Raw genomic sequence first — 24,503 nt, forward strand, 5'->3', positions numbered from 1 at the left:
ATATAATGAGTTTTGATCGTATCCACCCTCCTTCTCCCATTCCTCTCAGATCCACCCCACTCCCTCCTCCGGACCCATGCAACTTCATCAGCATGCCTTGTCCCTCCCCACCAACCTCCACCCACTGAAGACTCTGTGGGGTGTGGTTGACCTACTGGTGGGTCACAGCATTAGTGAGAATTGCCTTTCCCTCACCAAGCAATTATCAAATGCTGATGGCCTCAGCTAGGGGTGGGACTCTGTGCCCACCTCCCTCTCCATGCTGGAAGCGAGTTTGGCTTGGGTTTGCATGGGCCTCGTGCATGCTGTGGTAATTTCCGGTAGTTCACCCGTGCATCTGCCCTGCTGGAAAACAGTCCCATGAAGTCATCCACTACCTCCAGCTCTTACGACCTTTCCAGTGCCCACTTCTACACAGCCCCCCGAGCTGGATAGCAGGGGGTGCAATATGCGCCTCTCATTTCGGGCTGAGCACCCCAGAGTCTCTCACCCTCGTCACCTGACCAGTTGACAGTCTCTGCGTCAATGGCCACGTATTTTGCAAGAAGAAAACTTCTCTGACGAGAAGTCAGGAGTCCTGGCTCAGACTCCATGTTGTCCTGGTAGGCAGGATGGCTGATAGGGCCTGGTTTTCCTTTCGGAAGCGTGTGGATGTGTGGTGGAGAAGCCGATGAAAATGGAATTGGTGGTCAAAATGTAAACCTCTGAGTGGGGGCTCCTTGGCTTCAGAATGGCCCTTCTAGTTAGGACAGATGGTCACTGCGATACACGGGGTGAGAGGCTATGTGGTGTTTTAATTTATGAACTAATTGGAATAAAATGAATTAAGAGAAGAAAGTCCTCAAAATCAAAGGTTGGGGTTAATATGATGATATGTTGAGACAGAAAAACTTACTTTGTTTATGTGTCCCTGACTCAAGAATTATCCTCCGAGCGCTGGAGTGACGGCTCAGAGGGTAAGGACACTCACTACCGTTGAAGAGGACTGGAGGTCTCAACCTTCTACCCAAGCTGGCAACTGCCTGTAACTGCAGGGGATCCAATGTCCTCTCCTGGCCTACATGGATTTCCACATGTATGTGCACATGCACGCACAGACACAGTCAGATACACACACACACACACACACACACACACACAATTGTGTGACAAGACTTTTTCTGGAAAGATACTGAAGGAGTAGAACAAACTCCATTTTGAGAAAGAACTCTATTTTAGACAGGACCTAACTAGGGGAATGAATGCAGCCCAGCAAAGTCATAAACATTACCAAGAAACTGTACCTGCCCTGGTCAAAGTGACCCACCAGGGTACCCAAGCAACATCTGTTTACATCTGCTTGCTTCAAACGTCCTTGAGGTATCTGATTAACCACTGTTTTGAAATTCCCCTATACCTCAACCAACAGATTCAAGAGTTGTATCCTTTTACCCAATCCCGAAATGCCAAGGCTTGTGCCATCCTGCTTGCAGCTTTTCCCTTTAAAACCTCCTACCCTAAAGCCTCGGGGCTGTTCTCCCCCACCCACTGTGGCGGTGTGTTGGATTACAGTCTGAGTTAATTAACTTGTAATCAATAATCCCAGCGTGTTTGCATTGGATACTGGTTCTGCGGTGGTCTCATTTGGGGAGGTCCCGTGACACGGGCATAACAGACACAACATACACATCCCAGAGAGGGAGTCCACAACAGAGACGATGAGTCTGGATACTGAAGTCCAATGAGTTTTATCGGGGGTCACTTACAGGAATATGAGTGAGGGGTTACATACAGGTGCGGAAATGACAGGTGCATCACCAAAGCCCGCCCCAGCACGGGTGACAGCTCATGGGAACCTGAAACACACTGCACCACCTGCAGGCAGTTCAGCAGATTGGAGAGTATCCCTTCCAAGACACTCAGCTGGTCTAAACCACTTCTGGCAGCTCGGCCAGCCTGTTTCTTCCAGGCAATTATGCTAGCTCAGGCTCTTCTCTTCAGCCTTGTTCCTCCCATGGTGACTCTCAGCAGTCTTTACCGCTTATTCCTTGGGGGGCAGGGAGTGAGGTAGTGAATCTAGTTAGTTTCAGGGACTTCCTGAAGCTATTTTGAGTTTGCTTTGTTTGGTTGTTTGGTTGGGTTTGTTTGGTTGTTTGTCTTTTGTTTGTTTGTTTTTTTTTTATTTCTGTTTTAAGGGCTTCCCTGCAGGTTAGAGTATTTCAATCTGGGAAAAGTCCTAAATTTTTATTGACTCATATTTTCATATAAGACCATCAGATAAAGATGAGGGAGAGAAATACCCCCCGAGCAGGATTCACCATAGCCAGGTGATACACTCTTTCATGCCCATCAATTTTTTCATATGGAAATGTAAAACTGAATTAAGCTGTAAATTAATTTGGAATCATTATCATCAGAAGAATATCAAACCTCTGGACCAATGAACCTGAGATGTTTGTTCACTTATACATGTCTCATTTAATGTTTTTTCTGACTGAAATTTCACAGGGTAGGTATGGTTGACCCTATTCCTAAATATTTTATTCTTTTTCATGTGATTTTAAATGAAATTGTTTTAGGAATTTTCTTATCAAGATTGCATACTGATGACATACTAAAACACAGTTGACTTTTTTCTGCATTAACCTTATGCTCTGCAACCTTTCAGGAAGTACACACTATAACCGTATTTTACTGGATTTACTGTATCTGTATAAAGGGTCATATTACCTGCATATCATATCACGGCTTTCATATCTTCTCTTCTTCAAAACTGTTTCATATAGTTGAGATAAAATGTTCATGCATCTTGATGGGATAATTGGTTGTCAAGCTGTAGATATAGTCAATCATATTTTTTCTTTCTGATCTGGATAGATATCAGTACTTGGCCAATTGCTTTGGTTAGATAGTCCAGTACAAGGTTGAACAGAAGAAGTCAGAATGTCCATCTCCATCTTGTTCCTGACCTGAGGAGGCAAACTTCCAGTCTTCTATCATCAAGTACACTAGCTGTGAAGGTTTGCAAGGGTTGTCTCCGCTATTCCTCCATATTGAGTGGACTGGGTATTGAAACGGTGCTGACGGTCTCAGCTGTGTTCTAGGATATCTATTGGGATAATTGTGTTTTCCCGTTTCATGTTTTAATCTTTTATCAGCCTTTCTATGTGAAGCCACCTGTGTATTCCTGAGATAAATCTCACTTGGTTGTGGCGTGAAATTGCTTTTGTATGTTGGACTGGAAACATGTCATGAGGACATGAAACATGGCTGAGGACATGACATGTACAGGCATGATGATACTCTGTACTTACTTTTCTTGTTATGGCTGATGTTTGCTATTATTGGCTTGATGGTTTGAAATGGAAAAATGTTCTCTCATCTTCTCTTTGGTGAGTTTGTGAAAGACTGTTTTAATTCTTCCTAGATAATTTGAAAGAATTCACTCGTGAAATCATCTATACTGAAACATTTCTTTGTGGAATGTTTTAAAATTTATTGTTGAAGCTATTGTAATAAATCACTCATATTTTAGTCTGCTCTTATAGTGTTTATAGAAATATATTCATTTCATCTAAGTTATTAAATTGGTTGGAATAGTTACTTAAAAGTCTAAGCTCTTTCTTGGTATTTCTATAAGGTCAACAGTGACCTTTCATTCTTGATTTTGGGAACTTGAATCTTCTGTATTTTTTTCTTGGTCTTTCTATGTAATCCTTGTCAATTTTGTTGATCTTTTCAAAGTAGTAACTTGTAAGCAGAGACTGTATGTTCATTTCCCGACTGCTCAGACCCGAATAATCACACAGAAACTATGCTAATTACAACAGTGTTTGGCCACTGGCTCAGGCATATTTCTAGCTAGCTCTTACATCTTAAATTAACCCATTTCTATTAATCTGTGTATCACTATGAGGCTGCAGCCTACTACTGGTAAGGTTCCAGCATCTTTCTTCTTCAGTAGCTACATGGCATCTCTCTGACTCCACCTACTCTCTCTCTATATCTCTGTCCAGATTTCTCACCTGGCTATGTTCTGCCCTGCTACAGGCCAAAGCAGCTTCTTTATTAACTAACGGTAATAAAACATTCAGAACATACAAAGGGGAATCCCACATTAATAACTCTTGTATTTTTTGCTTTATCTCTATTGATTTCCTGTTCTCAAATTCCTATACTAACTTTTATTATTCCTTTTCTAGTCTCTTTAAGGTTTAGTTCACTTTTTTTCTGATGCCTTAAGTTGGAAGGTTATTTTATTGCTATGAGATACTTCTTTATTTTTGTTTGTTTAGTTTTTTTGTTGTTCGTTTGTTTTTTGAGACAGGGTTTCTCTGTGCAATCCTAGCTATCCTGGAACTCACTCTGTAGACTAGGCTGGCCTCAAACTCACAGAAACATGCCTGCCTCTGCCTCCCCAGTGCTGGGATTAGAGGTGTGTGCCACCACCACCACCAGGCAAGATACTTCTTTCTTAAAATAGGTATTTACAGCTGTCTATTTTCCCCTGAGCAGTTTCAGATGCACCAAATAAATATTGACACCTGCTTTCACTACCATTCATCTTCAAAATTCTCTAATTTCTATTTTGATTCTTCCTTGACTCCTTGATTAAGAATTAGTTGCTTTGATTCTCTAGGGACTCGTGGCAGCAACCCAACTTAACTCTTTCTAGCCGACCCTGTCAGCCTTCCCTCTAACCCATAGTCATTCCTTGTGTTAATTGCCCATCCCCAGAAACTCTTTCTAATAGTGACCCCCAAAGGTCAAACTGTACTAGGAATCAGGAATGCAATTTTTGCTACCCTTTCTGTCTGTCCTCCATTATGATACATTCAGCCTTCCTCTAAGTCTTGTGGTGCCTTGCTGGGAACCCCTCCTCCCTTCATCTCCATTCTCTGGGGGGCTCTGCTTCTTGCTGAGAAGTTAAGGTCGCCCTAGCTCTTTCCTAAAGCTCTGCTCAGCCTTACTTCTTAGTCCATCACTATTCTTTTCTGACACACTGATCCACAAAAGAATATTCTACCCTACCAGGGAACCCACAACCACCACACTTGCCTACGACCCATAGATAGGAACAATAACCCAAGAACTGAACACCCACCCAACAAAGACAAGACCAGATATCAAGCCAATACACACCTCAAGTACAACTCCAGTTGCCTAGACCCCAGCGTAAAAACACAAACAGTCAAGAAAATATTCCTTCACCAGAAGCCATAGCCAACAGCAACCTAAACTGAGACAAACTCAATGCAGTTCCACTAGAATCAGAAATAAGGCAAGGATAACCACCCTCTCTATACCTAGTCAATATAGTATTTGAAGTCTTATCTTGAAGGTAAGACAATTGAAGGAGATCAAGGAATACAAACAGGAAAGGGAGAAGGAATGTTTCATTCGCAGGTGATATGGTTTTATAAATAAAAAAAAAACCCTAAGAACTCTGCCCGGAAACTTTTGCAGTTGATAAACCTTTTCAGTAAATAGCAAGATACAAAAGTAACACACAAAAATCAGTAGATTTTTCTACATATACATGACAAACGGAGAAAGAAATTAGAAAAGCAGCACCTTTTTAAAAAGCCTCAAAAAATATCCTGGGATAACTCTAACCAAGAAAGTAAAAGACTTGTATGATAAAAACTACAATGGAGTGCTACACAGCGCAAAAAATGAATGACATCTCGAAATGGGTGGGCAAATGAATGGCGCTAGAAAACATCATATTGAGTCAGGTAACCCAGACCCAGAAAGACAATTATCATATGTACTCACTCATAAGTGGCTTTTAGACATAAAGCAAAGAAAAACAAGCCTATAATTCACAACCCCAGAGAACCTAGACAACAAAGAAGACCCAAAGAGAGACACACACAGATCTAATCTACATGGGAGGTAGAATCACACTAATTTTCTCCTGTAAATTTTCTCAGTACCATTTGCTGGTGTTTCTTTTCTTCTGTTTTTACTTTCTGTCCATAGCTTTCCATTCCCAAGTTTTCTGGATTAGTGTAAACTATACAAAATAATGGGTTTCATTGGGATATTTTAATACATGTACATAATGTACTACAATTATGGCCATGCCCTGTGCCGCCTTCTTTTGCCCCCTCACTGGTTACTTTCTTCTTGAATAGCCCCTCTCCCGAACTCATGCCTGCTTAAAAGACCCCCATCTTTCATCTATCGCTAGACAGCACAGATGTGCATTTTAAAGTCACAGTCTATGTCACAATCACACCTTTGCATTTAGCACCATATTCTTATGTGACAATTATAGCCTTGTATTTGTACGCTCTGTCTTCCAGTGGATGGACAGGTTTTGTTTTTGTTTTTTGGGGGGTTCTGTGTCTGTTCAGGAGAAAGATAAACATGAACTGAGATTCCTGTAGTTAGAAACGCTTCTTAGCATGGCTTCACTAACCTAACAAACCCAGTGCCGTGTGTTAGAGAGAAAAGTGGTCCTCTCCCGTGAAATAAGACACATCACAGCACCTGTCCTGTCCACATGCACACGTCTTCATCAGTATGGACTGCAGCATGCACAAGGGCGTGCACGTGTGTGCGCATGCTCTCACTCACCAAGAGAATAAGATTCATGAAACAGGCGTGTTGCTGAGCTGTCGGAAACCATGCTCTAAATACTGAGCGAAATAGAGAAGTCCATTTGCTGAAAATCGTTCACTAAGAAAAAGCCAATACACTGAAAGTCATTACATAAAACAATCTATTACCCAGTGATCAGCAAAATGCTAGATAAGGCAGTATAGACAGAGCCTATCCAAACTACTTGTAAAGCCTCATTTATTTTTTTTAAAAAAAAGGGTATCAAATTAAGTCACCCTATGCCTGGTTTCCCTATCTTAGCTGCTGACAGCTAAAACTTGTTACAGTGTTTATATGGTCTGGTCACTAACATTTTAAAAATATTTTTTTATTAACTCTTGGAGAATTTCATAATGTAGAAAACGTATCTTAACCATATTCACTCCCATTTCTCCTCCTAACTCCAAATCCCTTCCCCCAACATCACACTCTCTTGTGAGTTTTCCATAGTCTACTACTGAATCTAATTTGTGCTTCCCATACGGTCACGGTTATGAGACCATCCAGACACTTAGGAAAACATACTTGCCCCTCCCTCCAGCAGTCATCAACTGTCAGGCAGGAGTGGGGGCTTCGGAGCCCCTCCTCCACCCACACCAGACCACTGCCTGGCTTGATCTCCAGCACTCTTGGGCAGGCAGCTACAGGGCTGAGAGTTCCTGAGTGAGAGGGTCCTGTCACGGGCAGACCAAACTGTTTCCGCCCAGTCCGCCCAGGCTAACCTGGTCTTTTAATTCCTGACTGGCACACGTACAAATTCATTTTAATTGTTTCTAAAAGAAGAACGGATTCCTTTTTATTCGCTATATAAACCATGAGAACATATCTGAGAGCTTGGTGCAATAGAGAGTTTGAGGTTTGCATCGCTGATTTTCCAAAGGAAAAACGTGCTATGCTTTCTTCACTTTCTAATAAAGAAGGGTGCAGCCCAACACGTATGTGTTTCATAATATCTTCAGGATATCATAAATGCCACAGCCAGCGCAGCCTGGATAGCCGACACTGGTGGTGGGGGGTGGTGGTGCCGGGATGGACACATGGAGGCTTCTTTTCAGGTGGAAGAACAGCAACCTTTATTTTGCCCAGCAACCTTTTTTTTTTTTTTTTTTTTTTTTTTTTTTTTTTTTTTTGTTTTTCGAGACAGGGTTTCTCTGTAGCTTTGGAGCCTGTCCTGGAACTCCCTTGGTAGACCAGGCTGGCCTCGAACTCACAGAGATCCACCTGCCTCTGCCTCCCGAGTGCTGGGATTACAGGCGTGCACCACCACCGCCAGGCTTGCCCAGCAACCTTTTATACCTCTGCTCCTTCTGTGGAGACCCACCAGCCAGAAAGAACACTAACATCCTTGTCAATTACAGACCACAAGGAAGTTCGGCTGTCAGTCAGGGGGAGTGAGGGCAGCTGGATCACAACAATAAAGATGTCTACTTTTATTTACAATAGTAAATTATAGCAATATAGGTAGGAAAAAGGTATACTCACTTCCATAGGAAACTGGCTGAGGTCATTAAATGATAAATTAAGGTATATCAATTGAAAAGCAATAGGTGTTAAGTCTGGACAGTGCAGAAGAAAGAATCCCTAGGGGAGTAACGCAAAATAAGATATTAATTATTAATAGTAAATTCTATGTTGAACAGTTCAGTTTTCTAAATGGTAACACTACAGGATGCACTGCCAAAACTTTTCTGATCTTTTAAGAGAAAAATTAGAACTCTACATAGTTCAAATCAAATTGTTCTTTGTGTGAATGTGTGATAGATATTGTGTGTGTGTGTGTGTGTGTGTTGTGTGTGTGTGTGTGTGTGTGTGTGTACAGGACACATGTGGCAGCCAAAGGACAACTCTGGGTGTCAATCTTTGCTTTCCACATTAAGACAGGGTCTATTTGTCCTACATTGCAATTCAGAAGCTGACCATGAACTTCTGAGGCTTCTCTTGCTCCTTCCCAGGATCACAGGGTACATAGTCATGGTAACATGCTCAACTTTATGAATGCAGATGCTTTATCCACTACGCCGTCTCCTCAGCCTGCATTATTTTTATTTTACGAAACGATGAGCATGTTTTTCTTTTTCTGTATTTAATGTGTTTCCGGGAGCTACTTCCCTAGCTTCTTTTTCTGATGCATAGAAACATAGTCTATGACCTTACTGACTGCAATTTTTGCTGAACTTATTTATTAGCTCCAGGACCCTTGTCAGTGATGATTATAATTCTAAAAGTCAAAATCCCAAACAATGAGATCCTAAAAGATCACACGACAATCCTAAAATATTAACATCCCGTTAAAATCCTGAGACTAGAAATCCTCAGAACTTAATTCCCACCAGAGGAAAAAAAAAAAGCTGCTAAGGAAAACAGAAAGCCAAGTTCCTGGGGCAGAGACAAGATTGATGTATGCGCGAGTGCTCTATGCTGGATTGTTGCTAGGTTACTCAGCTGTGTACCACTTCTGCCTTCTTACACACGGTGCCATGTTTGTTCAAGACATGCGCTTCATCTGAGAATAAGAACTTGACAAGCTCATGGCATTCTGAAACCAGGATGCTTTGCCGTTGAAATGTCCCTCCAGGGCAACAGATGGCAAGACATGGCCATCTAGAGCAGTTTCTGAGAAGGACCGTGAATGTTGGGGGTGACAAGAAAAACACACTCACTTCACTCTGGCTAATAGGAAACACTTTTAGAACTCATTAACATTCTCTCTCCCTCTTCTCCCCTCCCCCTTCCCTTTCTTTTAAAAAAATCGAATGTATAGATTTTCGAGGTCAAAGAGCTCGGGGCATATGGGGGGTATAGCTTGTTTTGGTAGGGTGCTTGCTCAGCATGCATGGAGCCCTGGATTCCATCCATTCCCAGCACCATGTAAGTGGAGCATGGTGGCACATACTTATAATCCCAGCACTCAGGAGGAGGTATAAGGCTTGAAAGTCATTCTCAGTTACACGGGCAGTTCAGGAGACCCTGTCTCAGACAAGCAAACAGCTCCGTTGACTTACTGTGAGGTCTTGGGCAAGTTTTCCTGCCACCTCCATGTTTGCATCTGTGGAATAAGATTATCACTAATGCCCACTTTGCAGAATGGGAGTTGCAGGAGGAGCCCGGGCTTAGAGCATAGTGCGCGCTTAATAAATGACTGAGCAGTACCTACTGTGGTTCATTTGCTGGGCAGCGCCAGTGTTGAGTGCCAACCAGCCTCACGCTAGACTTGACTCAAGATATAAAGTTTCTGGCAATTTAAAAACAGGAACAATTTCAATCCTACTTATCAGGCTAAATGGTGAAGAAAATAAAAAAAAAAAAAACGGTATACTTTCTTTGAGCCTCAGTGTCCTTTCAAACTTTCCTGGTGAACCGAAGACAAAGTTGGACAGGTCAGTTTAGAGATATCATTGCCATGCGTTGCTGGGAAATCTCTGCTGTGGTGGGCAAGACTCCCTCAACTGAATGGAAACAATGTATATGGGGAAACTGACGATGAAAACGGATAACACAAGAGGACGTCGCTGTTAAGGGACCTAGCATACCTTAAGATTAAGTGCATTTCTTCCATATAATTGGCAAGTTATTATGGCCAGGCTGCTCATCGCCATTACTGTCTCGTAGCGGGTTGCCGCGGTAGTCTTAAAGCCTTCCCCTCGTAACACGTGGGCCTCGGGGTCCACTTTTCTCGCGGTTCTAATTAGCGCTACAGGAAGCAAATCAAAACATAAGACTAGTTGTCTATAATTGCTTCAGGAAGGAACGAAGCCTCTCAGAAGGACCACAACCCCATATGTTCAGTTTCAAATTTTTAAAACAGATTGCGCTTGCTCTGAATTCAGCAAAGGTAAACCCAATCAAAAACTCGAGAAACGTGTGCAACGGAAGGCGGTGGAACCTGGTCACTGGAGAAGGGACAGAGAGAGTTAAGGCACAGGGCTGCTGCTTGCTTCCTGGGGCTGCGGCTTGCTCCCTGCTAACCCGCAGTTTCTCTAGGTTTGGGGATTGGGGCCGTCTAAGTCATGCCTGCACGGCTTACTCTCCATTGACTCTGGCAGCTGTTTTACGCACCTTTTGGTGGATTGAACTGTAGTGGTTACTCAGTAATGATGGACAGGACCAAAACTCTTTATTTCAAATCTGCCGGGTAACCCTAATACTGTTTCTGCTGCTCTTCATTCATTTTGTTTTCGCGTGCTTCACAAGGATAAATTATTTTGTCACATACTATGTCCGTCAGATTGTAGGTAGACATAAATATGAGGTCCAAAATAGCATTAATATTTTAGATGGTATCTTATAGCCCAGCCTGGCACGGAACTCTCCAATCTTCCCGCCTCCACCTAAGTAAGTGATGAGATGACAGGCGTCTGTCACCAGCCCTGGCAGCAGAATAATGTAATCTTCCCTTAACACGGGCTTCATTTGTTTCTGCTTAGAAGACCGAGGTCTGGGCACTTAGAATGGAGCCTGGTATATGGTACGAGTTGACTCTCATAACGCCATGTCTATCAGCCCTGTCTCAATTAAGAACACTTTAGCTTCCATATTCGCAACATCAGTACATCAGGATACATCATCGAGATGTAAGAAGTAACTGCTGGTGCACTGCCAAGATGTAAGAACTAACTAACTGCTCAACAAATGGCCCAAGGAACCGGAAATGAGGTAGGACAGATGTGTGTGCCTTGCACACACAAACACAAATATTGAGAGAAAGGAGTCTTACAGTTTCTAAAAGAATGGTATGAACCCGGCATTTACCATCAGGTTGTCTAGGGGCTTCTACCTTTCCGCTGTCTGCCACAGTTTCTAGATAGAAAGAAAAACAAAGGACAACTTTTAGACCCCTTTGAGGGTGGTTCCATTATAATTATTCACCAGTTAAGGGACTGGCACGCACCTACCAACACGTCCCGTCTTCCTAAGGAACTCAGGATCATCTAGGCCGCCCTCTGAATTGCTGCTATCCTCACTCGACACCAGGCCCCACCTAATGCATCATGGGCCCCTTCTCGCCCACCCCTTTCTACGTTTTCTGAGCTTCCTGATCAGCTCTCATCAATACTATCTGGATGCGGCAGCCAGGTTGGCACCGGCACCTCTATAAGGTCAGGATGTCTGTTGCTGCTCCCAAGCTGGGGCATTACTGTCCAATTGAAAAGGCGGGTCCTTCTTTCCACCCTGAAAACCCAGAAGGAAGGGAGCCATCCATCTTGAATTTCTCCTCTTCCCTTTGTTCTGATCAACCCCACTACAGCCGACCATGTTTCAATTTTATTTACCGATTACCATCTGTCTCGGAGGTCTTCTCGGTAACACAGGCGTTGGCAGAGTACGGGCTGCGGGAAGGGTAGCGATGTTCAGTACCAGTCGACTTACTTTTGCGAAGGGGCGTGGCGGTCGTTCGGACCACCGTGGTTCTGGTAGTATAGATGAGGAGCTGGGTACAGGGCTGAGCAGTGTTTGGCTTTTAGATCTCGGAAGAGTAAGTTCTTGAGTATAGTATGGAGACTTTGGTAACTTTGGTACAGGGTGAGGCTCAGCACGTGGTACCTTAAGTTTAGAGATTATATGCCTAGAGTAAGAAGGGGGTAAAGGCTTGGAAAACTGATTGGTGAGAATTAAAGTGTTTCTAAATGGCTTATCCGATTTATCTGGGAAAATCGCATCTCTTTTTTCTTCCTTTTTCTTGGCCTTTCTGGCTCTCCTTATTTGGCGTAGTTTTTTCCTAAAAACTCGAGAGGATGCCGACAGACAGCTTGGAACAAATATGGAACCAGCAGCACTATGTGGGATCTTCCAGTGCGTGAAGGGGCGAGCGCCGCGTTTACGTGGTAAAATGTTAACCACTCTCTCACAGGCCTTACGGTCATGGTCAAGAGAGATACTTTGAATACTGATAGGTCTCTGTGATTGAGAAGCACCGTGGTCGCTTTTTACCGATGCGCTTTCATCGTGGGGCAATTTTACATGGGTCTTCTCAGATCCATTAGGAGTGGCTGAACAAGAGAAAGCGGGGACAGGGATATAATTAGTCTGTATGTATCAAGCTGTCCAAACAAAGATGCTAAAGGTTGAGAATTTATTTTCTCATTTAACAGCTCACTCACCTGTGAGTGAAAGAAAGAAAGAAAAGCTACCCCTGTTTTGCTGTGGAGACTTCAGTCAAGCTGATGGGGATACATTTGGGGAGATACATTTTGAACAAACGATTTTGAGCTAAAACAGCAAAAATGACTTACAAAGGATGGAGAACAGCTCTTGGAAGAACCCAAGGCGTGGAGAAAGGTACAAGACATAGAGATCTGGGGCAGCTGGGACTAAAACTCTGGTACTATGAGTGGGGAAAGTGATCAGTGATTTTTGACGAAATGGCTCTTTCATCATTAGCTTGCCCCATCTGTACTTTTTTAAAATAAAGATCAGCATTTCTTTTTAATGTCAAATGAAAATAGAAAAGTAGTCTTTCAGACACAGGGACAAGCTGACATCGACTGAGGAGGCCACATGTTCATCTCTCCACTAAGAACGCTTTCTCTTAGGTCCAGAAATCCACGGATCCTGCACTCTTGGGTATTTCACGCCATCATATATACTTCTACTTTCCTACGGGACCGAATGTCAGGTGTCGTTTTCCTGCCATCTTAACTGATGCAATAAATGGTAGGAAAATGACATTCCAGTGGGGAGGGAATAGATTCGTTATGGCAGAACTTCAGTAGGAAGGTACATAAGTTCTCTATCTGGCGGCTCAACTACTATATCTCAACTCTCTATGTGAACATATCTGGGTTCAGAGACGGGGCTGTGGCTAGTGCTATTGCAATCAATCTTGTTCCCTTAATCTCCCTCTCCTTTGGGTGGCTGGAGAGGGGCATGAAATTTCCCATTTCAAACTAACTGGGGAGACTTGTGGACTTGTGGAGAACTCCCAGGAGGATCTGCTGAAGGGGAAACTTATCTCCCTAAGACCTAAGAACCTCCTCTGCTGAGAGAGAACAAAAATGTATCAGCATCCTTAACTGAGCCATTTCACTATGATCTCAGTTTGTCTGATGTATCAAGTTCCTTCTTTCCCAGTACTTTCCTCTGCTCTCCAAAACCACATGGTCTCCTCTTTTATACCACTTAAAGTCCAGGTCTGGTTCCAGCCTGGCTCCTACCCCAGGACCTTCTCATCTGCTAACTACATCGGTCTGTCCCCAGACACACAGCGCATCCAATGCTGCTTTGACCCGCTGCTTCACCTTTTCATTTGCAGGGAAGCTCATTATTGGTGGCTAATTGAAAGGTGATGAAAACCAGAAACAAGGTCATTAATTCTGTATGATGACCAGTATGCTTATCAACTAGACTTGAGCCGCTGTACTTGTTCATTCATTGAACAAATACCTCAATTATCCATTACAAACAAAGTACTCTGGATTGATATTAGTCAAGGTCATAGACTCTCTAAGACGCCAAAAGCAAACCTTTGGAGTGCCACGGTTGAGAAACCCTACACTAGATGATGGTGTTAAGCCAAAGGATTAATAGAGAAATCAAATAGAGAAATTCCAACATAGGAACTGGTAACAAGCTGTCAATCTGTGTGACCATGGGTGCAACTTATAGAACAGGTTGTAAATAAGAAAGAAACACAAGACATTACAGAGACACAGAAAGGATGACGTAGGATCGACACAACAATGCTTGTGTGGGATTTGCTGCTTTTCACATCTTTAATTGAGATAGATTAAAAATATAATAAATGTAACATTATAAATAGATCCTCACAATATAAACGTTGGCTTCAAAATAATACAACCAATATGAAAGTCAAGTGGTAGAGGGGAGATTCAGGAGGGGAAGGTGAAGAAATATTATTGCCTATAAAAATACAATACTTAATAGAGAAATATACAGAAATACATGAGTAATAGAATTACATAAAGTCTCATTATAAAAGTGGCTTATCTTTAAGTCTTTGAAAACATGTATGAGGATTTTGCCTACATGATGGGCATGACTAGTGCCTGCAGAGGCCAGAAGAGCACACTGGAACTGTGAGCCACCATGTGGTGCCAGGAATAGAACCAGGGTCCTCTAGGAAGAGCCAAGAAACCAACTCTCCAGGCCCCAAACTGGCTCATCTTTATGGTACTTATCACAGGCTGAACTGACATTTGCTCATGACTTCTGTCTCTCTCCTACCTGATAGAAGCTGACAGGAAGAGATGAGCTGGGTCTGGTTTTGCTAACTGTTCCATCACCAGTTTCTAGCACCATGATCAATATTCACTCTACACTAGTTGTGAATTCTTAGCACATGCTCAGTTACCCTGCACTGAGATCCTAGGGAAAACGCAGGCTAGGGTCCTGGAAGCCTCTGCCCTCAGCATGTTCATCAACCAATCAACACACAATCTTGTGGTTATATGTTCTGCTTTTAGGGACACATTGTTTATGTCCCACTTATATAATGGCATGGACTTCACAGCCAAGAACACTCACACATTCAGGAAGTTCATCTGACACATGTTCCCTGCTAAGCGCATTGCAACCTTCTTTGGCTTAGACCGAGCTTCAGCACTACACTTACAGAAATCATGGGTACAGGGCGGGAGCGCAAAAATTCAAGAAACATGGAACAAAGAGATTGGGAAAGGAGCACTTTTTTATATTACAGGAGTTGAAACAAGGCGGAGGCAGTGTTCCCTCCGGCTGAGTGCATGCGCGTTGGAGAACTTGTATTTTTATTTACCTACATGCACATTCTCACGAATATCCATAAAACAGCTATTGACTGGAAGATTTCAAAGAAATTTTAGTAAGAAGCAAATTCACACTTAACAAATCCACAAATGTGGATGCATCGATGAGCACACCTATAGAACGGATCATTGGCTGTTGTCACCTCACCAGAAACATTTAAAATTATGGTTAGGAATAACTGTCTGTACTGTGAATCATATAAAGCAAGGGATATCTACTCAAAAACACGCCAAGGTTAATACACACATCAGTACATACCTGTGAGAACTCTCTTCTTACTTAAAGGCAACGAAGGGAGCTTTGGAGGCAAGGGTCTTCGGAGAAGTAGGGGGTGCAGCTGTGTTGCTAAGGAATGACAGTCGGTCCTGTTCATGAGTGCCGGTTAAGTGAGAACTGAGGTTTCTGAGGATGAGCTGTGACCGAAAGGCAGGTGTCTGTCACTCAGAAAATATCCTGACAGAAACCATCCTGGCCTGGCTCTATTCTGAGTTCAAGTAAGAAAAAGAGAGGAAGAAAATGATCATTCAAAACTTATATTTTGAAGCACTGTTGTTTTTTTTAATATTACATATATTTTAATACGGGCTTAAGCCTGAGGCTTAAGAGAGGCTCAGGAAGTTCAATGCTTTTTTTTCTGTACTGGTTATTGAAGCTGTGGTCTCAGCCATGCTGGGCAAGGTCTCTACCACTGCATCAAAACTCCCTGCTCTCAAACTTATTTAAAATTTCAGGTTAATGAGCAAGAAGTTGGGGAATACACTTGTAAGCTCAACACTTGAAAGACCGAGAAGGAACAGCCTGGGCTACATGGGGATACGGGTTTCTTATAGATAAAACATAAACTAGTTTTAATCCCAGCACTTGGGAGGCAGAGGCAGGCGGATCTTTGTGAGTTCGAGACCAGCCTGGTCTACAAGAGCTAGTTCCAGGACAGGCTCCAAAACCACAGAGAAACCCTGTCTCGAAAAACCAAAAACAAACAAACAAACAAAAAAAAACAAAACATAAACTAGTATTAAGCTGGACCACGCTAACATTTCCCGCTTGAGTACAAAATTCAGTCAGCCAAAGCAATTTTCGGTCAGTAAATGGAGAGCCTCCTCCCCAAATGTAGACATGGCATTTCACTCGCTACCTTCCAAATATCATCGGTAGAGATTTAGAAGGTCACAAGAGGATGCGAAAGATTCTGCTGGAAACGCCTCCGAAGTCCCACAACATCTAACCACTCACAAACTCTTTTCTTGTGTGACAATGACTTGTTTTAACTTTCAGCCGACACAATTTGCCCATAATTATGCAAGTCAAAAATAAAATAGGCTTTAATACAATGAGATGTTCCTTAAAGGCGGGGGAATCCCAGTTAACACTAAAATAACAAAACAAGATACACCTCCCCACACCCCTCATCGCGGCTTTGTTTGCAGGGGAACCTCAAAAAGTGCCTGGCACCGACTACCCCGCGGCCCGCCTGGCAGGGGAAACCTGGAGCAGTGCTGAGGAGCGGTTTACCCGCGAAAAGTAACTGCAGGCCAGCGCTCGCTCCAGGTCTGCGGGTTGGCAGCGCGTGCTCGCCCCAAGTTTCCTTAGCTTGTGAGGCGACCCTCCGTCCCCGCCCCGAAGAGGCGGGCTCCTACGCGACCCTGCCTCCAAGCAGACACACCAGCTTTCCCACATCCATCTCCTTTGCCCCGAGTCCTGGCTGTTAGTGACCGACTAGCGACGTCTCTAGTTAGGTTTCCAGGTTTCTGCAGGATGCTGTTCCGTTAATAGCATCCCAAGCGCCACCAAAGCCCGGTCCAAGGGGCATAGCGCCGCCACCAACCGGGAGCCTGCGAGAGGCGAGTGGGAAGCGCAGGCGCACAAGGGCTGGGCGCGCCAGGAACGAGGGGCGGGGCCCACGTGGCCACTCCCATCTACCACACCCACTGGATCCACCCACTGAGTCCGCAGGTTCCGCCGGTGCCCCCTATTTCTGAGGCGGGCAAGGCAGGATGCCTGGAGGCTGAGGCGGTGGAGCGGGAGGAGCGGCTCCACGTGCAAGCTGCTGTACGGAAGGCTGTGGTGACAATTGCTATTACTATTCTTATTCCTAAAAACAGTGACCACTATTATTTACTTACTTTTCTCCATGACATGACGTGCGTCTGGAATCTGGACTGGCATTTTCTAATAACGCTACATTACTGGGCAACTGGCCACTGTTGCTTATTTTACAGTAAAGCCCTCATCTCCCAAGCGCACATTCTGTTTTCCTTCTTGTCTCTTGGGTGCAACCTGTTCTGTCTTTCTGAGCCTTTAAAGTTCCTGGTGGAAGTGGAACTGTGTGGGAATGGGAGCTTTAGGCTTTAAAGGAAAACCAGGTCTCACTGTCACAGTGGTTGGCTGTGACTACCGTGTTTGTTCTGTGCCTTTGTCGTGGTGTCAGTGACTCTGCGTGTTTAGTGGTACTGTGCGTCTTTGCCTGTATGTGCATGCATCTCTGGAGACTGGAGAACGAAAACTAGAAAAAGCCTGTGACAGAGATGGTGAATTGTAATGAGAATTAAAGTGAGGGGCACTTCTTCCCAGGCCTCTCGCTAATATGCTTTCCTCTTAAGTAAGGTGTGGGAATTTTAGTGGCACGTTCAGAGACTACTGTTTACTAGCCGAGTGTTCCTATTTCTCCTTAGAAACAATGGAAACAGATAATAATCAGAAAAGAGTCTGGGTAATACTGTACAAGTTGTTGTCCTGTGTTAGCATGTGGTTTTGTCACGTAGATTACTTTGTTCTAAATTAGGCGCCCTCCCCAAACCATGGATGTATTCCACTTTTGCCTGTGTCTGCATCAGATTGATTAGTTCCCCAGAAGGACAAGATGCAGACAGAAAAGCAAAACTGGTGGCCAGGTTTGTCGCAAGTCACGTACATCGTGCGTATTTTGTAAACTTCAGAAAGGTTTCTGTTCTTAAGGATAAAGATGTGTGGGCTAATCTCCGAAGCTCGTTCTGTATTCTTAAAAGCTGAGACCAGCTGGGATCCAGGTTCACTGGCTGGCGCTGCGCTTCTGAGATGTATGCTTAGCTTCACATTGTCACAAATCAAGGCAAGTGCATTTGTTAATTAATAAAAAATAATGCTCTGTCATTCCTTGCAGGTTTCTTCCGGTGGCTGCCAGGCCACAACAGTTTCATGGGCAGTTTAATGCGTACCCTCCGCAGTTATAAAGATTTTGTATTCTGTAGCTATTGCTGCCACTGGGCTCCAATCACTTAGGGGAATGAAGCTTAAATCCCCGGTTTGCTCCGTCTTCTATGCCCATGTCAGCTACTCTACCGCATCTTCCATGATTTTCCACGGGAATGGTATATATAACAGGATACATTTTCTGAAAGCCCACATTTCATTTAGTTTGGATTACTTTAACACTTCCTGTATTTTTGTTGTTTTTGAAAGTACAGCTACCTCACTCTTCCTATTCACTTTTTATTTAAATACTGTTTTATCTCTTGGAAACAAGGCTGCTCCCTCTTTGGTTTTAGGGCTCTTCTTCACCTGATGTGCAGTTCTGTCGGCCAGTTTACTTGTCCCCTTAGCTTTGCCATTTGGCAGAACCTCTGCTTTCAGAACAAACTGCAGTGCCTCTGCTCAGCAAGTGGATTGGGTGAAGGTGGCTAAATTCATGGCGAGCACCGAGGTTATAGCACCCTGCATCGTGTTTTAAATGTTGCTAAGATGAGATTAAAAAGCCTTGCACAAAGGCAGAGACTTGAGCGCCCCACAGATAATGCTATTGATTGTTCTGAGGATAAAGCATGCACACAGAACCTCGGACTTGCCGTTGGTGAAAGGATGCCACTGTTGGATGGTGCGAAATAAAATGTGTTCTAGGGATCTTCATTATTTCGCATAGACCTTTTTGTAATGGATTGATTGATTTTCCTTTCAAACAGGACAGGCATTGGCTAAACAGTTTGGCCAGTATAGATCTAAGCTAACATCTTAGAAACAACTGGAGAGACTTGTGTTCCTTTGTTTGGGTTACTTTGAAAGGTTCCTTTAGAGAAAGAATATTTATTTTTGAATGCATATCGATTCACTATTGAGTCTTGAAATGCTTTTGAGAAAGAGATGCTTTTCTTGGCCTGAGTTTGTCACCGTTGGTATTCATTGTGCATATTCCATGTGATAGTCTTCCTTGCTGAACAAGAAGGTTGCTGCTTCCCGCCGGTCACCGCTCTGTAGCTTTGAAGACATATGTTTATGTCAGAAGTCCTCGTGCTGTGCTGGAAAAAATGCAGATGTTTTCTCAAATGCAGATAAAGCCCTTCGGAAGGAGCAGTTGCTCTCCTTACTGCTCATCTCAGTTCAAAGAGCAGAGCTTCACCTCTGCTTTTCCTTCTTTGGGACCAGTTGTTTCCTTTTCTGTCTCGAGATGGATGGGACTTCCTTTCCTTTGTTTGAGTTATAGATCCTGGGATTCAAACCAAAAGAAAGACACTGCCAACAAGGAAATGTCATGGGATCTACATCGTAGAGTTAAGAAACAGTTCAAGTGCATGGAAGGACAAAGCCTATCTGTCCTTAATATTGTGCTTGTGAATCTAGCCATTTGCTCTGCAATGATCCTCTGCACATGTCACCTTGCTAGGCACTAAACCTTAACTTCATCAATTCATTGTTACCTTGAGGTTTTATAATTTCAACAGTATAAATGAAATTTTAGATTATTCCCAAAGCATTGTCTGTAACTACTTGAACCAGTCTTTCTTTCTCTTTTCCTCTGGTTTTGTGGTATGTTGCTTGGACAGAGTAGTGCTACTCAGATTTTCCCAAAACTCAGGAAGATTTTGTGTTTCCTGGATGCATTGGTCATTCTTCATCGTAGTCTGCAACTAGATGATATCAGAAGATTTTTTGCACCAAAAAAAATTTGAAATAAAACTTCTTTCTTTTTTTGTGTTGACTGAGGTTACTTTCCTGAATGCTCTGAGTCTTTAAGTGTGAGCCAGACTCGTTGCTCACTTCATGGAAGGCCCTGCTGTGCCGGTTTGATGTTTTATATTTCTCTGCAAATGTCTCCTGGTTGAGAATTCTAGTACGTGCATCGTATTCGATCAAAGGCAGTGCAGCGTAGCTCTGCTCTATTGGGTTTGATTCCTCCTGCTACCATTTGTTAGCTTGGTTTTCAGGCTCATTGCCCAGAGTCTCCAAGCCCCTGCAATTTATTCACCTGCAAAACTGGGGGCATCTGAGAATTGAAACATCCATATGTCTGTAAGGTGCATGAACTTCATTGCTTCTGCTGAGCAAGTACCTGTGGCATTTGGAAACACGTTGTAATGACTTCATTATAGTGTCAATAGCAGCTCGCCCTCTTGGCTTCTCAAATCCATCATTCTGCTCTATTTTCGCCGTCTGGATTGGACATATGCTTTATTCGTAAGTGTAAGACTGCAGGTTGTATAAAGGGGGTGACGATGATGGAGACGGGCAGAAGTTGAGTGGACATCCAGGGATATGTGGTATCCAGGAGCCCTTCCCTGCTCTTCCAAGCTAAGCAGCTCCACTCTTCTGAGTTTAACACATTAGGCTCTGTCCTGAAGAGGAGACTCTATGGCTGTAGAGATTTCCTTACAACCCGTCAGACGGCATTGTCTCTGCCCCTAGTTTACACTGGCATCATGGAAACCTTGCCTGGCCATTGCTGAAGGGGTCCATCCTCCTTGTTCGTTCCATAGCTCTACCCCCACCATTTCTTCTTAGCCCACCCAGAATCAGATCCTAACAGGATAGCTGTGAGGTACTACTGCCCTCGACCAGTGCAGAAAGACGGACGGAGAGGTCTCTTTCTACTGAGCTCCAACTCTGTATCTGGATTAGGCTTATTACAGAGATCACATCCAGGGCATTTGTCCTGGGGCATATCGCTTTGCACAGGTCTTCCTGGCAAGAAGAAAGGCCTGTCCTCCACACCTGCTCAGTACGGGTGTTTGTACTGTAGGCTTGTGAGGCACTTGATGTGTTCAGTGAAGACTAAAATGTATAAAGAAGAAAAATATATAGCGTTATCGGGGCCATTGATGACCCGGGCATTTGGAAAGGACCAAGAGCCATGTACTGCAGCAATGGAGAGTAGAGCCAGGGGGTTAATATCCAGCTTAGTAGAAATTATTTAGTTAGAGACAGGAAGGACCGGTTTTGCTAATCTTGTACTGTGAGCCCTTGTGATCTTAAAGCCATTCCTAAGGACAGGATTTGGCCCAGGGTGCTTCTCGGAAAGCGCATTTCCCTTATTTATACCTATTTCCATAGGGAAGAGTTATTCAGGAGAGGTGTCTTGGGTAATGCATAGAGGCATTAGCCTGATGGGGCTTTGAAAGCCTCCTGAGCTTCCTATTGTGGAGGCTGGGGTTTGTAAATGAGCTGTTGATAGGCTGTGGCTAAAGAAATAAGGAAACTTGCAAAGGCTCCAGAGGAAATGGACTGCAGAGCCCGGATCCTGTGTGAATGCTAGATTCTCTCCAATGACCCCCACCGGGCAGGAACCAAGGCGCAGACATCGACAGACCTTTTGATTCCAGGTATCTTATTTATGTCTCTGATGTAGGAGGTACTGGGGGAGGGTCGTTTTTGTTGAGGACCGGATGAAGCAAGGGACTTTGGCTGTCTCTGGGGAGGCCACTTAGTCCGGTATAGGCCCAAGATCTGGCCTCCTGAAATGGGGAAAATGGAGTGGGTTTGTGGTTTCCTCTCAACAGAGGGTGTGTTTCTCACTTGTGCATTCCTGAAATTTACATGAGAAGTATTCCTAAATCAGTGACAGAATAGGGCTCCCTTCTGTCTCCATAGAAAGGTGTGGGAAAGAAAGCTCCAAGCAGGCACAGTTGCTTAACCTCCCTGACCCTGTTTCCTTGCCTCTAAGAGAGTTTTCTCTATGCACCTTCTATCATCCTATCAGGAATTTCTACCCAAACAATCCCTAATCAGTTACTCCCAGTATAGATGGTAGTGGTTGGATTTGTTGAAATTTTTCACATTTCCTGATGTTGGAGTACAAATGTCTTTATCTCTGTTCAATTTTCAAGGGTTATACTGGGTGATATTATGTATTAAATAGTATCTGTCAAGTTTTGGTGGATGGAAGCGTTCACACTGGACATTGACATGTATGTTTTAGTGGTAAAGCCAGGGTTTTATTTTGTAGGTTTTGATAAACTCCCTTCTCCAGCTTTCTTGATTTTTAATTACTAATTAAGTTTGCTTGTTGGGAAAAAAGAACTTGAATGTGAAAAAAGTAAAAGTTGCCTTCTTCTCCTCCTCCTCTTCCTCCTCCTTCTTCTTCCCAACCCCCAACATTTGGTATGAACATTCCAGGAGACACATGTATATGTAGGTGTACATATATGTATGTGTGTATCTATATCATATAATTGATGTGATAAGATCACTATTTTGTCAGTTCCAGGTTTTCTTTTGATGTTTTCTCAGGCATCATAAAGTACAAATCGTCTTAGACTCTCAATAACAGCTTTGATTTTATAGGCTTAGCACCTTGATCAGCAGATCTCGACCTGTTGGTCTCAACCCACCAATAGGGGTCTCATGGCAGACATCCTGCCTATCAATTTTTACATTATGATTCATAACTGTAGCAAAATTACAGTTATGAAGTAGAAACGTGGGGGTCACCACGATATGAGGAACCGTATTAAAAGGTTGCAGCGTTAGGAAGCTTGAGAGCCTCTAACCTTGATTCTCAGTCTGGCCAGGAATTATTAATGAAACACTGAACTAAAGATTATAAAATTTATACGTGTTTATTGTAGAAAAATCATGTCTTCAAATAACCCTTTCATATAGAACTAGCTGTGGATATTTTCAATTAATATATACATACATGCACACAAATAATATATATTTATAATAAAAGGCAATTACAAAAATCAATGTAAAAAGGCATTTCATATTAAGTATGTGTACACATTTAGTTTCATTTTAATATACTGTTATAATTTTATAACCTGTAATTCCTCCAAAAATTAGAATTTTTTCCCAAGTAACAAATATTTTTTGAATTTTATTAATTTCCATTAGTTTGTTTATTCTAATATTATCTCAATACTATAATTTTACAATATTTTAATTTAGTAATTTGTGTCTTTCAACACTTTTTTACTACAAGACTGTCTTACATATTCTTAGTATTTTTCTTTTTTAATCTTTTTGTTTATTTTTTATTTAATTTTTTTAATTGTACATACTAGCCCCAGTTCTCCCTACCTCCTCTTCTCCTGCCCCCCACTTTCCCATATCCCACCTCCCCATCCACTCTTCAGAGGGGATAAGGCCTCCTTTGGGGAGTCAACAAAGTCTGCTATACCAAATTGAGGCAGGACCAAGTCCCTCTCTCCTGAGCTGAACAAGGTATCCTACCATAGGGAATGGGCTCCAAAAAGTCAGTTCATGAACCCAGGGTAAGTCTTGGTTCCACTGCTAACCCCCAACAGATCAAGCCACATAACTGTCACCCACATTCAGAGGGCTTAGTTGGGTCCCATGCAGGATCCCCAGCTGTTACTCCAGAGTCCTTGAGTTCCCACAAGCTTGGGTCAGCTGTCTCTGATTTTTCCAATCATGATCTTGACGCCCCTCTTGCTCATATGATCCCTCCTCCCTCTCTTCAACTAAGCTCCAGGAACCCAGCCCAGTGCTTGGCTGTGGATCACTGTATCTCTTCATCAGTTACCGGATGTTGGTTCTATGATGATAATTAGGGTAGTCACTAATTTGATAATAGGAAAAGGCCAGTTCAAGCACCCTCTCCACTGTTGCTAGGTCATCCTTATGGATTCCTGGGAGTTTCCCTAGCTCCTGTTGTCTCTCTAACCCCTTAACGACTCCCTCTATCAAGATGCTCTTCCTCTCTGTCCCTCCCCAGCTAAGCCATCTTGAGCCCTCATGTTGCTGTCCCCCACTCCCTCCCTTCTACTCTCCTTCCCAGTTTACCCAGGAGACTTTTCCTGGGGCCCTCCGTGTGTGTCCCTCTTGGGTCCTCCTTTTCACCTGGTTTCCCTGGTGAACAATAGGCTGGTGATCCTTTGCTTTATATCTAATATCTACTTATAAGTAAGTACATATTGTGTTTGACTTTCTGGATCTGAGTTACCTCACTCAGGGTGTTTTGTTTT

General features: G+C 43.2%; 2 protein-coding genes across 3 annotated transcripts in view; one reads left to right on the plus strand and one right to left on the minus strand.

The window, feature by feature from the left end:
- Positions 1–16,795, minus strand: part of Lrrc63 (leucine rich repeat containing 63) — a 34,853-nt gene extending 18,058 nt beyond the window's left edge. Inside the window, exons 1-6 of one of the 2 annotated variants that reach the window (XM_013349287.2) lie at positions 16,764–16,795; positions 15,589–15,814; positions 11,859–12,575; positions 11,338–11,385; positions 10,119–10,279; positions 8,071–8,169 (exon numbers count right to left, since the gene is read on the minus strand). In XM_013349287.2, coding sequence (XP_013204741.1) covers positions 8,071–8,169; positions 10,119–10,279; positions 11,338–11,385; positions 11,859–12,575; positions 15,589–15,703 — 1,140 coding nt within the window. In that variant the 5' untranslated portion in view covers positions 15,704–15,814; positions 16,764–16,795. Of the gene's footprint in view, positions 1–8,070; positions 8,170–10,118; positions 10,280–11,337; positions 11,386–11,858; positions 12,576–15,588; positions 15,815–16,465; positions 16,637–16,763 lie in introns of those variants that run through there. The other variant, XM_005355617.3, reaches the window with a different exon arrangement.
- A 518-nt stretch (positions 16,796–17,313) lies between these two features.
- The window catches only part of Lcp1 (lymphocyte cytosolic protein 1), a 96,836-nt gene continuing 89,646 nt past the window's right edge, over positions 17,314–24,503 (plus strand). Inside the window, exon 1 of the mRNA XM_026783173.1 lies at positions 17,314–17,379. The gene's annotated coding sequence lies outside the window, so the exon portion shown is untranslated. The remainder of the gene's footprint in view (positions 17,380–24,503) is intronic.

This window comes from Microtus ochrogaster, chromosome 17, assembly GCF_000317375.1.
Source record: "Microtus ochrogaster isolate Prairie Vole_2 chromosome 17, MicOch1.0, whole genome shotgun sequence".
Classification (NCBI taxonomy): domain Eukaryota; kingdom Metazoa; phylum Chordata; class Mammalia; order Rodentia; family Cricetidae; genus Microtus; species Microtus ochrogaster.